Here is a 14,381-nt window from a genome sequence, read left to right as displayed (position 1 = left end):
GGGTGAGTTTTCCAACCCTCTTTTTTATTGTTGTTATTATTTTATTGTATGACACAGCAAACAAGATAGATATGCTGGAATTATTATTATTATTATTGCTCAGTGGCCAGCTATAGTCCGGCCCTCCAACGGTCCGAAGGATCATGAACCGGCCCCCTGTTTAAAACGTTTGGGGACCCCTGCTCTAGGTGATCCAAACAACGCATACCCCAGAGGATCTAAATAATTTCATCCTCTACTTCTTTTGCTTTTTAGTTGCCCCAAAGAACTAAGCAGAAGTTGCCTTGGTGTTGCACGGTAAATGGACATTGCTTCCTGCCTCAGGCCAAGCACCGGACTCTTGGCTGTGCAAAATGAAAATAAAATTGCCAGTATCCTGTATAGCTCGGGCATGGGCAAACTTCGGCCCTCCAGGTGTTTTGGACTTCAGTTCCTAATAGCCTACTGGCTGTTGAAGTCCAAAACACCTGGAGGGCCAAAGTTTACCTATGCCTGAGCTAGCTCTTTTAACCTAATGTTTTGTTTATGTGCCCTCGTTCATTTCCACCAAGAAATACACCATGATGTGCAGATATTCTATTTGGAGGGATGGGAGTTGAATTAACATGGAATTAAGCAGTTACTTTGTCCATTTTTAAATCATCTGTATTGTTGAAGAGCAGCTTATTTAGAGGGGATTGCAGAAATTAGTGTCTGAGCAAATTTCCCCATATTAGTCACATAAACAGTGAGTGTGATTTTCCCCACACCACATCTGTGATCTTACAATGCGTAAACACCACACATTCATGGACATTTACCATTGGCTCTGTTTTTATTCCTCATAAATTTAGAAATAAAGATTTTATTAAGCCAGTTTGCAGGCATCATAGAAACAATGGTGAAAGTGAGTATCATCTACATTATTTTGCTGATGTAGCTGCTACAGGTTGAGTATCCTGTATCCAAAATAACTTGTCCCAGAAGTGTTTCTGATTTCCATGTTTTTATTTTGGAATACCTATATTTGCATCTTCATACACAATGAGGTATTTTGGAGATTGAAACCAAGTCTAAACACAAAATTCATGTTTCATATACATATTACATCATCTGAAAGGAATTATATGCATAATATGATTTTGTTCATGAAATAAAGTGTGTGTGGATTGAACTACCAGAAAGGAAAGTTGTCACCATCTCTGTCACCCATGACCACAACTTTGGGTTTTGGAGGTTTTTAACAATTCCACAAGGAGGCTTTGAGTCTCAGCCCACCAAAGAGTCTTCTCCATTTTAGCAAACTGCGTGTACATGGTGCTTGGAGTTTGTCATGAGAAACAGTCATGACAATTAGCATACTTCTTTGCCTTTCATTTCAAAGGGCCTTAGGACTAAGGCTTGGGTCATGTTTATATACTTGTTACAAAGCCATGCTTTGTGTGGCACTGAAGGGCAAGCCATATCAGACAAACTACTTTCCTTCTCTATTAGAAGTTCTAGAGTATTAACTTTTTTTTAAAAAAAAACTGACATAGAAAAGATGACATTTCTCTATTATAAACCCTGCACTTTATTTTAATACAATGACCTTTTTATTTCTCTAGCTTGGGGAAGTTAAATGGGCAGTTAGCTGCTGCTTTGTGCCTCAGGATAAAATGTGATTTTTATATTTGCCGAGTTTTACCACCATGGAAATCTGTTTTGAGGCAGCCAGCACAGGTTAACTTGAAATGGGATTAAACTGCCATTATCTGTCCTTTTCCAATCCTATCACATTAATGCCATCATTGCTGTGAATTTTTTGAGTTACTTGCATTACCTATCATCTTATATGTATATTCTATGTTCACCAAAGAATTGGGATTCAAAACCGATCAAAATTTAACATAAAATCCAAAAATATCATTGTATTTACTTGATTAAAACAATTATAATGTAATACAATTACCTATAAAGAAATGATATAAGGAGATATCTATTTCCTCCTTTCACAACGTTTTTTCCTGAGCAGCTAATGGCAACAGGAAGGTATTCAGGTACAATGCATTTGCCCAGCTGCTATTTATAGGCAAATGCTTCCATGTAGTTCTACCCTCCATCCATTGACAAGCTGATTCTTGAAGGCATTTGCTTTGTGTTGCACAGCCAAGGAAAGTAGTCATCCCTCCACATTTGCTAGGGTGAGAAGCACAAGACCCCTGTGAAAGTGGGGGAAATGTTAATAAAAAACACCTTTTACCTGAGAGAATGCCTCTCTAGGTCCTTCAGTGCGATCCTGTGATCAACTTTCAAAAGAATTGTTCTGGATGGCCTATAAATGCTAGAGAAGTATTCTCTCTAGGTTCTCCAGCATGCCTCTATAGTTAACAGCTGCTGGAATTTGACCATTGAGGACATGAAGATCCCTAGAGAGAAAATATTAAATAATCAAAACCACAAATGAGGGCCAACTGTTATCCTCCAGCAGAGCTTGCCACACTGTCGGCCTTCTCATGGGGTGCTGCTGGTCCAGCTCTCCTACATAGAGTAAATCTGGGCTTTAAAGCTGCAATCCTGTGGCATGATATATTCAATATAAATCTATTTGATACACAGTGTTATAAAACTCATCAGTTGAACTTGTCCCACACTTGCATAAGCGTAACGTCTCTACTGCCTGTGTTCCTAAATGTTCAATTGTGGGAATCCATGAGAGGTCTCCCGGCAGTTGTGGCATTCCCTTCCGTCGTGAGATCTTTACCATGGTCAAGTGGAGCTTCTCTTTGTCTGGAAGAGAAACTACACGCAGGTCCTTCTTGCTGAAGACATCTTCCAACATTTGGGCCAATCTACCCAGTTGAGGCACAGGAGCTGGAGCCAGATAGAGCACCCGTGAAAAGAAAGTCTCAACCCTTTGGAAGGAGAGCAGCAGGCCTGGAGGCAGAAGAGGCTGCCTGCTGGTTTGTAGCTCTCGGAGAGCCGCAACCGCTTTGTCAATATCTTCTGGGGTGTTCAAACACAGTAGGCCAAGGGTGAGGTGTAAACTAGCCAAGGGCATGCAGAACTTTGCCAAGTCTGGGCGAAGCTCACAAAGGGCATCTTGGAAACCTTTCACAGCTTCCAGGATCTCAGGGCTGGTGATACGGATAGCCATGAAATGGGTGGGACGCTTGTTAGGACGAGGGAAGTATTTCCCTGCTCCACTTTCCAAGATGAGGCAGTCCGTCTGTGGTTCACCTTCCTCTTCGATGCCGAGGATGTGTTCATCCACTTTTCCATCTGCAGCTGAACTGACTAACCCTGTTTCCATCCCCTCGGTCACAGTGTTGCCATCCAGGGAGACATACATATCTCCAGTCAATTTCAAACTACCCATGGCTTCCCCAGTCTCTTTGTCCTCATTATTTCCAGTCCCCGTCCTGTTCAGCTGTTTTTCTCCAGCTGAAACCAACACATCCTCCTCCTCTCCACTGTCCTTGGCCACCCTCTGTCCTACAGCAGATGTGTCCTTTGTTCCACCTTCATTTGAAGGATGGTTGTCGTTCTTCTCTTTGACGGCCTGATCTTTCTCCTCTTCTTCCTTTATCACCTCCAAGATGGTTATTCCACTTCCGGTGGACCCAAAAACATCATCCGTGCGACTGACTTTGTCCCACACCACACGAGTCCCGTATTTGAAATAATGAATCCTGTGTTTGGGGATAGCCAACACGCCAGGCCCAGCTGAAGCCAAATCCTCCCAGGAGAAAGCGGTGAAAGGTTGCTCCACCACCCCCAAAAAACGGTCAAGGTAACCGATTGAGAAGGACTCAGTTGGTACTTGGTGGTCCCACAGGAGACGGGAGATAACATCCTCCGCTGTTTTCATGGGAGGCTTCTTGCTCATTGGGAGTTCGGAAGGCTTGCAGATGAGCTTGTGCTCTTCGACATGACTGGTGTCGGCCGTGTCACCAGGATGACTGTTTCGGCAGCGGGCACCAAAGCGGCAACGTCCTTCTAGGAAAAAGTGGCAAGTAGGCTTGGTTTCAGGAGACAGCTTCTCTGTCTGGACTGAACTGGGGTCTTCCAGTGGTTCCACAGAGTTGTCAGAAAGGAGCCCAGTAGGTTCTTTCACCAGGGAGAGATCTGCTTCAGCCATCACCACAAATGGAAAATCAATCTACAAGAGAAAGCAGATAAAAGTTTGTTTCCATTTGCCTTTATGTAGTGTTTAGGGACAATGCAGGGAAGTCAAGGAGCTGGAAAGAATTATTTGAAGAACAGAATCAGATATTTTTTCATGAAAATGTTGGACTGGGGGATCTAGTCTGGATTGAGAGATATAGTGTGATGTTGAAGGAGTTGGGAGTATGAATCAATAAATCGTGTTGTCAAAGGCTTTCATGGCCAGGATCACAGGGTTGAGGTTGTGAGGTACCTCACAACCTCTGAGGATGCCTGCCATAGATGTGGGCGAAACGTCAGGAGAGAATACTTCTAGAACATGGCCATACAGCCACCCATACAACAACCCAATCAAGAAATCCTCGGTTTAAATCTAAGCTCAACTATGATCTTGCTGGGAATCAATATTCTTTGAGACAGTGCAATGCTACAAAGCTTTAAAAGAGCCAGAATAATGAAACATGCTGTACAAATCTGGGAAACTACCAAATGGCATCATCATTTGGTAGTTTTCCACAAGCTAGTGTTGCCAGGTTTTCAAAATAGCAACAGACTGCCAATATTGAGTGTGAGCCTTGGACTAGAGCACTGACACTGGGGTTTACATAGAGGCCCATGGGGTGACCACGGACAAGTCACACTCTCTCAACCTCTGAGGAATGCAAGAGCAAACTCACCTGAACTAATTCTGCCACGAAAACCATGTGAAAGGGTTACCATAAGTCATTAATGACTTGAAATCACACAACAACAACAACAACAACAACAACAACTGAAATATTATGTAATGGGTGGCTGAAATTCATGACATGCAAAGTTGACAATGAGGAAGTAGCCATTCAGTTTACTGTGTTTGTATTTCCTTGTAGAATTAACATATTGCCCACAATCTTTATATGGTTATTTATACCCAAAATACAGGATTTATTGTGTCCTGTTCACTTTAATTTTCTAATCCTCAAATAGGGGGTGTTTCCAACAATAAGGGGCATCTCCCTGCCCTATAAGAGACAAGCTTTTCCCGCCCTATAATAAGGGGTATCTCTCATAATAAGGGACATAATTTCTAGTCCTTAAGGACACCTACTAACTGTATGAGAGACAACATAGCCATATGGATATGTAGGTGCCAGGAGAGGGCTATAAAGGGGACCAAAATCTAGCCATAGGGTCTCCGCACCATCTATTGATGAAAGCAAGCACTGCTTCTAGGATTACTGATCCAGTTCTTCTAACCACCTTTTGATGATTCCCCCCATAAACTTTATTATTGATATGAAAACATACAATACACAACATAACCACACATTTAATATACACTACCAAAGCTAAATGCTAATTACATCAGACTCATAATTGCCTCAAATTATCCAGCCCTCTTCCTCTACATAAAAGTTTTTTTTAAAAGAAACTGACTTCCCTTATAGACGTTATTATAAGTAATCTAACTACCCTTAGAACTGAAAAAGGAAGGAGAGGGATACAGAATATTGGGGAGGGGGATCATTACCTTTTCTCGAAGGCTTCTCAGTCTCTTCCTCAGCCTAAATACAGGCAACTCCTGGGCACTGTTATCTCCAAAAGTAAAACTGTCTTTCCACTTCTTTCTATGATTCAGACTTTGCTTCCTGGATAGGGAGGAGCTTGCTTGCACTGCATGCATGGAGGGAGGGAGACATTCAAAGGGTGCTTTCCTCAGAGTGGCCACCAGGGGGCGGAAGTGCCCCAATTTTGTTTATTCTTTTTAGCCCACTTTTCTTCTGATAACAGGGATTCAAGGCAGCTAACACAGCATATTATTTCAGAACACAGAAATGCTGGACCACTCTAACAATCACCGTGTCAGACTACACAGAGAAGCCATTGAAATCCACAAGCATGTGGACAATTTCAACAGAAAGGAGGAAACCATGAAAATGAACAAAATTTGGCTGCCAGTATTAAAAAAATAACTCTAAAATCAGGACAGTAAATAAAGAACAACACTCTGAAAATAGGGGAATTCCAGACATGAAACAATGAGGTCCAGCTAACACCTCCTAACAAAGGATTCCCCCAGGCAGTAAGCAGCCAGACCTTGAAGCTGAAAGGCTATTCTATGCTAATCAAGGTGGCCAATTGCAACACACACCCGACTCACACAGACAAGAGTTATTTCTCCCACCTTCAACATTCCACAGATATATAAACCCAATTTTCCTAGTTTCCAACAGACCTCACAACCTCTGAGGATACCTGCCATGGGTGTGAGCAAAACATCAGGAGAGAATGCTTCTGGAACATGGACATACAGCCCAGAAAACTCACAGCAACCCAATACAGTAGAGTCTCACTTATCCAACACTCACTTATCCAACGTTCTGGATTATCCAACGCATTTTTGTAGTCAATGTTTTCAATATATCATGATATTTTGGTGCTAAATTCGTAAATACAGTAATTACTACATAGCATTAATGTGTAATGAACTACTTTTTTCTGTCAAATTTGTTGTATAACACGATGTTTTGGTGCTTAATTTGTAAAATCATAACCTATTTTGATGTTTAATAGGGTTTTTCTTAATCTCTCCTTATTATCCAACATATTCACTTATCCAACATTCTGCCGGCCCGTATATGTTGATAAGTGACACTCTACTGTAAATATGACACAATGCAAAATAAAACAATGTAAATGTATTAACATAAAAATGTAAAAAAAATTAAAAATGTGTCATTAAAACGACTAAATATTACAATACTGTATATCCACAGCCACTCTGAAATCCCAATCACACTTTCCACAAAAACGAGTGGGTTTTCTTTAAAAGTCTCATAAATCTGAAATCAGCCTGTTTTTGTATATCCCTCACATAATCAAATACTTTTACCAAAGTTTAATTCATTCCTGGACTTAGCTTTGTCTTGTTAAAAACCAAACAAACAAGGATGCCCTGAAGCATGGGCAGAGTGTCTTTTCTTCACTGCCGAGTAATCATTACAAGCAATTCCCACACTTGGGGCGTTAAGGAAGGAGGGTTTGAAAACAAGGTGTTGTTCCCAGACCGGTTTCGAGCCCTGGCACCTCTTGTTTGTTTGAAAGGTAATTAGCCACCGCCTTTGAACAAATATGCTGGGGAGAGGGGTGTCTCAGGAGGGAGGGAGCTCAAAAGGTGGGCATCTCCTTTCCAGCAGATAGAGGAGCCAGTGGGTGTAGTGGTTAGAGCAGGCTTGGGCAAACTTGGGCCCTCCAAGTGTTTTGGACTTCAACTCCCACCATTCCTAACAGCTTCAGAGCCTTTTCTCCCTCAGCCACTTACGCTGCCATAGATGTGGGCAAAACATCATGAGAGAATGCTTTTGAAACATGGCCATAGGTAAAGGTAAAGGTTTTCCCCTGACATTACGTCTAGTCGGTGCTCATCTCCATTTCTAAGCCAAAGAGCCAGCATTGTCCGTAGATGTCTCCAAGATCACATGGCCAGCATGACTGTATGGAGCACTGTTTCTTTTCCGCCTGAACAGTACCTATTGATCTACTCACATTTGCATGTTTTCGAACTGCTAGGTTGTCAGACCTACATGGCTATACAGCCAGGAAAACTCACAGCAACCCAGGATTCCGGCCACGAAAGCCTTCAACAACTCTATGAGATATTCATTGAAAAACTATAGCAAAATATGCTGCAGGATGTCCCGCAAAAGCTTTTTTTTTTTTTTTGCAGTTTAATAAACTATTCCTATGTTTTTATGGCAGAACTCATAAACTAGGAGCCACAGTGGCGCAATGGGTTAAACCCTTGTGCCGGCTGGACTGCTGACCTGAAGGTTGCTGGTTTGAATCCATGAGACAGGGTGAGTTCCTGCCTGTCACCTCTAGCTTGCGCGGACATGAGAGAAGCCTCCCAGTAGGATGGTAACACATCAGGGCATCCCCTGGGCAACGAGAGCAAACCAGCTGCAATTAACTGCAATCAATCACTCTGACCAGGAGGTCATGAGTTCGAGGCCCGCTCGGAGCTATGTTGTTTGTCTTTGTCCTATGTTAAAAGGCATTGAGTGTTTGCCTATATGTGTGGTGTGATCCGCCCTGAGTCCCCTTCGGGGTGAGAAGGGCGGAATATAAATTCTATAAATAAATAAACGTCTCTGTAGACGGCCAATTCTCTCACACCAGAAGCGACTTGCAATATGTTCTCAGGTCGCTTCTGACATGATAAAAAATAATAGAACTCATTAGAAAATGATATTTATAATTCAGGTACAAAAACGTTACATAGTGTAACAGGGCTGCCATAACGCAGAGTCAACTTGAAAGCATGTTGTTGTTGTTGTTGTTGTTGTTGTATTTGTGTGCCTTCGTTGCTTCCAATCCTTCGATGATCCTATGACAAATGGGATGTTCTGGGGCTCAAAGTCGCCAAGAAGGTTTCCATAGCCAAGCAGGGAATCAAACCCTGGTCTGCAGACTCATAGACCAACACTCAAACCACTGTGCCACACTGGCTCTTGACACATAACAGTGGGAGAAATGACACGCATGGGCAGACAAATGCCCTGTTTCTTGTCTAGCAATGCATGTTGATTCCAGAACTGTAGGCTTTATCTGTGAGGACTGGGCTCCCATCCGCCTGTCTTCCAGCTGCTGCGTCTCACAGGTTGCCTTTGCAACGCTTCCCTTTGCCTGCCAGGCCTGGCTTGTGTCAATGAGGGCCCCTGAATCTGTTTATCCTCCGGCAGGAAATTCGCAGCTGGGATCGACCAGCAAACGCAGCCACCAGAGTCCCAGATAAGGCCCAATTGGAAGGGGAGGGAGAGATGTGTTGCAGCTGGAGTCGACTGTGGGGGCTGGGAGCACCATCAGCAAATGCTTCTGCTTTGATCCAATTCCCCGGCTGCCGGGAAAGGGAGCCAACAACCGGCCTCCCTGGGTCTGAGGCAAAGCCTGAACTCTAGCACTGCAAGCTGGAGCAGACCCAGTTTACTGGGACAAAAGCAAAGCTTGCCTTCTCTTTCTAAGCAGGGCTCCGGTCCATTTCACCATCTCACCCTGAGGTTCCTGCTCCCTCGCTCCTCTTATTTTGAAAGGAAACTTCTTTAAAAGAGTCTGCAAACAACAAGGGCTCAATTTCCCCAAGGTCTTCACCAGGGTGCCTTCTTCACTTCACCATCCCTTTGCCCCAGATTCCCTTTGCTCATCTGGTTTCTTGTTGATTTCCTCCCTTCTCTATAGAAGTTAAACAAGCAAAATGTGCCTGTGACAAGTTCCAAAATCCAGAATCCAGCAATCTGTACAACTTCTGCAAGCTTTTGAAGGCTCTCTTCTGCTTTGGCCAAGCCTCACCTGTGTACAGTTCTGGGCACCACAATTCAAGGAGGATCCTGATATGCAGAAACAAGTCCAGAGAAAGGCGACCAAAATGGTCAAAGGTCTGGAAGCCAAGCTCTGTTCAGGTCTTGCAAAGTCAGGGCCGTGACTTGATTGACTGAATCAAACATCAACTGTAATGGGAAAGCAGCCCTGTCAGACCCTGCTCAGTCCCCCAGAGTAACTATTGTTATTAATATAAATATTATTTTTATCACCCATTGGCACATATCAGCTGTAATGGGAAAGCAGCCCTCTGTCAGACCCTGCTTAGGGTCCCAGAGTAACAATTGTTATTAATATTAATATTATTATTAGTTTCCTTTGGCACACATCAGCTGTAATGGGAAGGCAGCCCTCTGTCAGTACCTGATTGGGGTCCCAGAGTAACTATTGTTACGCAGCCCGAAAACGGTGTCCGTGCAGCTTTCTCTTTTCTTTCACCATTTGTTTCATCAGAAAATGGTATCTTTCGTTTCGTGCATCGGGTGGACGATACGAAATGAATACACGAATTAAACAGATGAAACAAATACTGCACACAACTCTAGTATTTGCTGCTCCTTCTCTGAAACAGCCACATCACGAGAGGATCCACTTTCCTTAGTGGCCTGTGGTGAGCAGGAGATAGTCAACCGTCTGTCTTTGCTCTTAAAGGTGGGCACAGCACTGACCTTCAGAGGTTCATGGAGAACCTAAAAAATAGCTTTTTATTTGGAGTTGTTTCCATGTGACAAGAATTGTATTTCAGTTTGTTCTTTCTGAGCCACTGGTTTTGCAGAACTCATAAAAAGATGCTTTTGGATGGTAGTGTTAAACAGAACGGAGCGAGGAGAGATGCATCTGCCATATTAACAACAAACATCTCTTTGCCCCCGGGAGCAATATATTAACCTTCCAAGTCTTCCTGATGTATGTGTTGAAACAGAAAATACAAGAATCTTTCAGGTTTGCTTCCCTTACTCAATTTTAAACAACAAAAGTAGTTTGAGTAGAGCAAAATGCTCCAGAACCCAATATGCCCATATTAAGAGTGACGGGCAAAATGGCACCAACATTACTCAGCTGTGTAAATCAGTCACATGTTTGTTAAGAGAAAGGAACCTCTCTCATTTGAGCAATGAAAGACATTGTTCTAATGGTGAAACCCCACAGGTAAGGGCGTGTACCTTATGCAACCACACCAATTTTGATCAACTAAGAACACATGTGCTGTGGTAGTTGATGTGCTGAGACAGCAGCAGATAACATCTACTTGAAAGATTGGGACACATTTTGAGAGCTCAGTAATTGAAGGAGCACCTCTCCCCGGCCGCATCTGCCCGCCCAAGATGCACTGGAGGAACTCTCCTTCATGCGTCACCAATGAGAACACATGGAGTGAGGACATTGCATGAGGGAAGGCCTTTGCTGCTGGGGCATCTCAGTTGTCAAACACAACATATTGGAGAATGAACATCATTCTCTTGCCAAAGTATAAGTAACCTCTCTGGGCCTGATGACAGTTACAGATGAATAAACCAAGCAATCAGAATAGCTACTTATTATTTATTTATTTATTTGCGACATTTATATACCGCCCTTCTCACCCCGAAGGGGACTCAGGGCGGTTTACAAGTATATATACATACAATATATTATATTATACAATTATATCGCAATATTATTAGTAATATTGCATGTAATATAAATATACAATTATAATAGTGAATTATAATTATTATTACATTGTATTACATCATAATATTATTATTAATATTACATGTATATACAATGTATTATAATATTAGTATAGTATAATATTATTATAAATCATTATATCATTAAATTGATACAGGAGACATGGTGGAAAGATGTCTTCCCGGCCCTGCCTTCTTCATTCTGCTCCAGATATAAAACTAGCATAGCATGTTATTGCGGATAGGGGCCTCTAGCTGATGTAAAAAGACAAGATGGAACTGTCCTCATGGCTCCCTCTTAGCTCTGGCACCCGAGCGTCAGTTGGAGATGGAGATACTTAGGCCTTATCTACACTGGTGGGTTGATCTTGGGCCAGTCCAGAGTAGAAATGCCCTGGAGGTGACCACACTGTCTTTGACCTGCAATCATGTCGTCTGAAGCGAACCCGAATCTGCTGTCTCCATTGTACCAAAGCCACAGGGTTGCTCTGCAGTTTCAAGCAAACTCTAGAGCATTTCCTGACTTTTCTTTAATATGGGTTCTAAAACAAGTTAATCTGGTTTATCCTGAGATATCTACCAGAAGTGGAGAATACCATGAAGACAACCAGGATCTACTGTACAGTGATTCTGAGTCATTGGGCTCATGTAGACAAGCCCCTGGTAACAATTTTGACACTATTGCCATCACTGTAACTCTCCCGCAATATACTTAGGAGCCGTAGTGGCGCAATGGGTTAAACCCCTGTGCCGGCTGAACTGCTGACCTAAAGGTTGAGGTACGAATCTGTGAGATGAGATGAGCTCCCATCTGTCAGCCCTAGCTTCCAATGCAGAGACATGAAAGAAGCCCCTCGCAGGATGGTAACACATCTGGGTGTCCCTTGGGCAACATGTTTGAACATGGCAGATTCTCTTACACCAGAAGCAGCTTGCAGTATGTTCTCAATTCACTTCTGACATGATTAAAAAACCATGTACTTTATTGTGTATCAGCCACATGGCACCAAATCTCTTCCTTTTTAGTAAGCTAAGCAGGGACATCCCTGGTTTGTTCTTGGATGGGAGACCGCCAAACTGTACCAAGTGCTATAGACTATATTTCAGAGAGAAGAACTGGTGAAGCCACATCTAAATATTCCTTCTCTTAGAAAACCCTATGAAATTCACAAGGTCACCATAAGTCGACAGCGGGCTTTAAGGCACGGACAGAGAGACAACCTTGTAAACCTCTTCAAATGTTTAATATGCTTTTAACCTGTTTAAAATGCTTTTACTGTTTTGAATTTTAAATGGATTTAAATTGCTTAAATTGACTTCATTTGTACTCCACTCCAAGGTCCTGGGTTATTAAAACATAAGGAAGGCTGAGCGAAGGAAGATAGACGCTTTTGAACTCTGGTGCTGGAGGAAAATCCTGAGAGTGCCTTGGACCGCAAGACGATCCAACCAGTCCATCCTCAAGGAAATAATGCCCGGCTGCTCACTGGAGGGAAGGATATTAGAGGCAAAATTGAAGTATTTTGGCCACATCATGAGGAGACAGGAAAGCTTGGAGAAAATCATGATGCTGGGGAAAATGGAAGGAAAAAGGAAGAGAGGCCGACCAAGGGCGAGATGGATGGACGGTATCCTTGAAGTGACTGGCTCGACCTTGAAGGAACTGGGGGCGGCAACGGCCAACAGGGAGCTCTGGCATGGACTGGTCCATGAGGTCACAAAGAGTCGAAAACGACGAGTGAGATGATGATTGGGTAAATGAAAATAAGTATTCATTAAGTTGATTCAGTACCTCAGTCGACCAAGGGAAGAAAGACTATGAGTGAAGAAAACACCAAGAAAAGTATCCGAAACTAATTGGTTTTTAATTACAAGAGATATCAAACACTTTTTTGGTCACTGTACAAATATTGTGCTAGCAGGGACAAAAATTAACATGATGTAGGGAAGGGAGGGCTATATAGACATTTTCTTACACGGGAATCCATAAAGTGAGCTATTACAAAATAATAAATGTACATAAGAGAGCCACTTTTGCTGCTGCATTTATTCACAGGGGTCTAAGGGCCCTTCCACACAGCCCTATATTGCAGAATATCAAGGCAGAAAATCTCACATTACCTGCTTTGGACTGGAATATATGGCAGTGTGGACTCAAATATTCCTGTTCAAAGCAGATAACGTGGGATTTTCTGCCTTAATATTCTGCAATATAGGGCTGTGTGGAAGGGCCCTAAGATGTAAGCTTCAGGTATAAAGCTGGCAAGTGAATCAAGGAGGCTAACAATGGAAGAGTTTACCTTCTCCTCAGGGGAATGAATGGAGAACAGAGCCCTGCCCTGATCTTTTTTGCAGTTGGAAGATGTCACTTTGCGGCTGAATACTTGCCACCACTTGGAACAGTTCCCAAGTCCTACAGTCACTAAAGGAAATTATTTTTTCACATTCAAAAACAGAGATAAATGGAGGCAGAAGGACAAATGTGAGGTTACATAAGTAAGGCCATAAAATAGGAAAAAAAATGACTTCACCACCCATTTCCCTTCCACACTCCCTTTCGGCAAAACCACAGGGATCCCAGCAGTCCCAAAATAAAATAAAAAGTATATTCTTGGAGAACTATAATTTTGACACTTCTCAGACTCGGGGAGCCACCAGTAGCCACGACCTATGAGAAAAGCAATTTTGGGCATGTCCATGACCTCACTCAGCTTTGTTTCTGGAGCAAAGCTATACTAAAGGCATAATGGTTTCATTCCCAAATAGACATGGGTAAGTGCTGACAAAGATGGCATAGACCAGGCATGGGCAAACGTTGGCTCTCCAGGTGTTTTGGACTTCAACTCCCACCATTCCTAACAGCCTCAGGCCCTTTCCTTCAGCCGCTTAAGCGGCTGAGGGGGAAAAGGAAGGGGCCTGAGGCTGTTAGGAATGGTGGGAGTTGAAGTCCAAAACACCTGAAGAACCAACGTTTGCCCATGCCTGGTCCAGACACAGTTCCTACAAGGGAAGGACCAATGAAGTTAAAACTATCCAGGAATCTTTTCAAATGTCGCAGCGTAGATATGACCTTCACTCTGCCTCTGTTTCTCCTCCCTTCACTCTCTCCTTCATTCATCACCATCATTTCTTTCTACTTTCCTTTCTTTTGAAGACCAAAGGTCTAGAACCATCTTTGCACTCAGTCCTTAGTTGAAGCAGGCTCAAGTTGTAGATTACTGGTTCTCA

The 14,381-nt window shown here is 42.8% G+C and overlaps 1 protein-coding gene across 1 annotated transcript; it reads right to left on the bottom strand.

Annotated features, from left to right (window-relative positions):
• Window positions 1-968: 968 nt before the first annotated feature.
• Window positions 969-7,624, bottom strand: leng9 (leukocyte receptor cluster member 9). Its single transcript, XM_008118475.3, has 2 exons — window positions 5,636-7,624; window positions 969-4,120 (listed from the first exon to the last, which is right to left on the bottom strand). Exons 1-2 carry the CDS (start codon window positions 5,786-5,788, stop codon window positions 2,552-2,554), a joined length of 1,722 nt encoding a protein of 573 aa, XP_008116682.1. The 5' UTR covers window positions 5,789-7,624; the 3' UTR covers window positions 969-2,551.
• Between the last annotated feature and the right edge of the window lie 6,757 nt (window positions 7,625-14,381).

Source organism: Anolis carolinensis, chromosome 6 (genome assembly GCF_035594765.1).
Source record: "Anolis carolinensis isolate JA03-04 chromosome 6, rAnoCar3.1.pri, whole genome shotgun sequence".
NCBI lineage: Eukaryota > Metazoa > Chordata > Lepidosauria > Squamata > Dactyloidae > Anolis > Anolis carolinensis.
The sequence above is the reverse complement of the archived record's forward strand: the minus strand, read 5'-3'. Positions and strand labels throughout refer to the sequence as shown.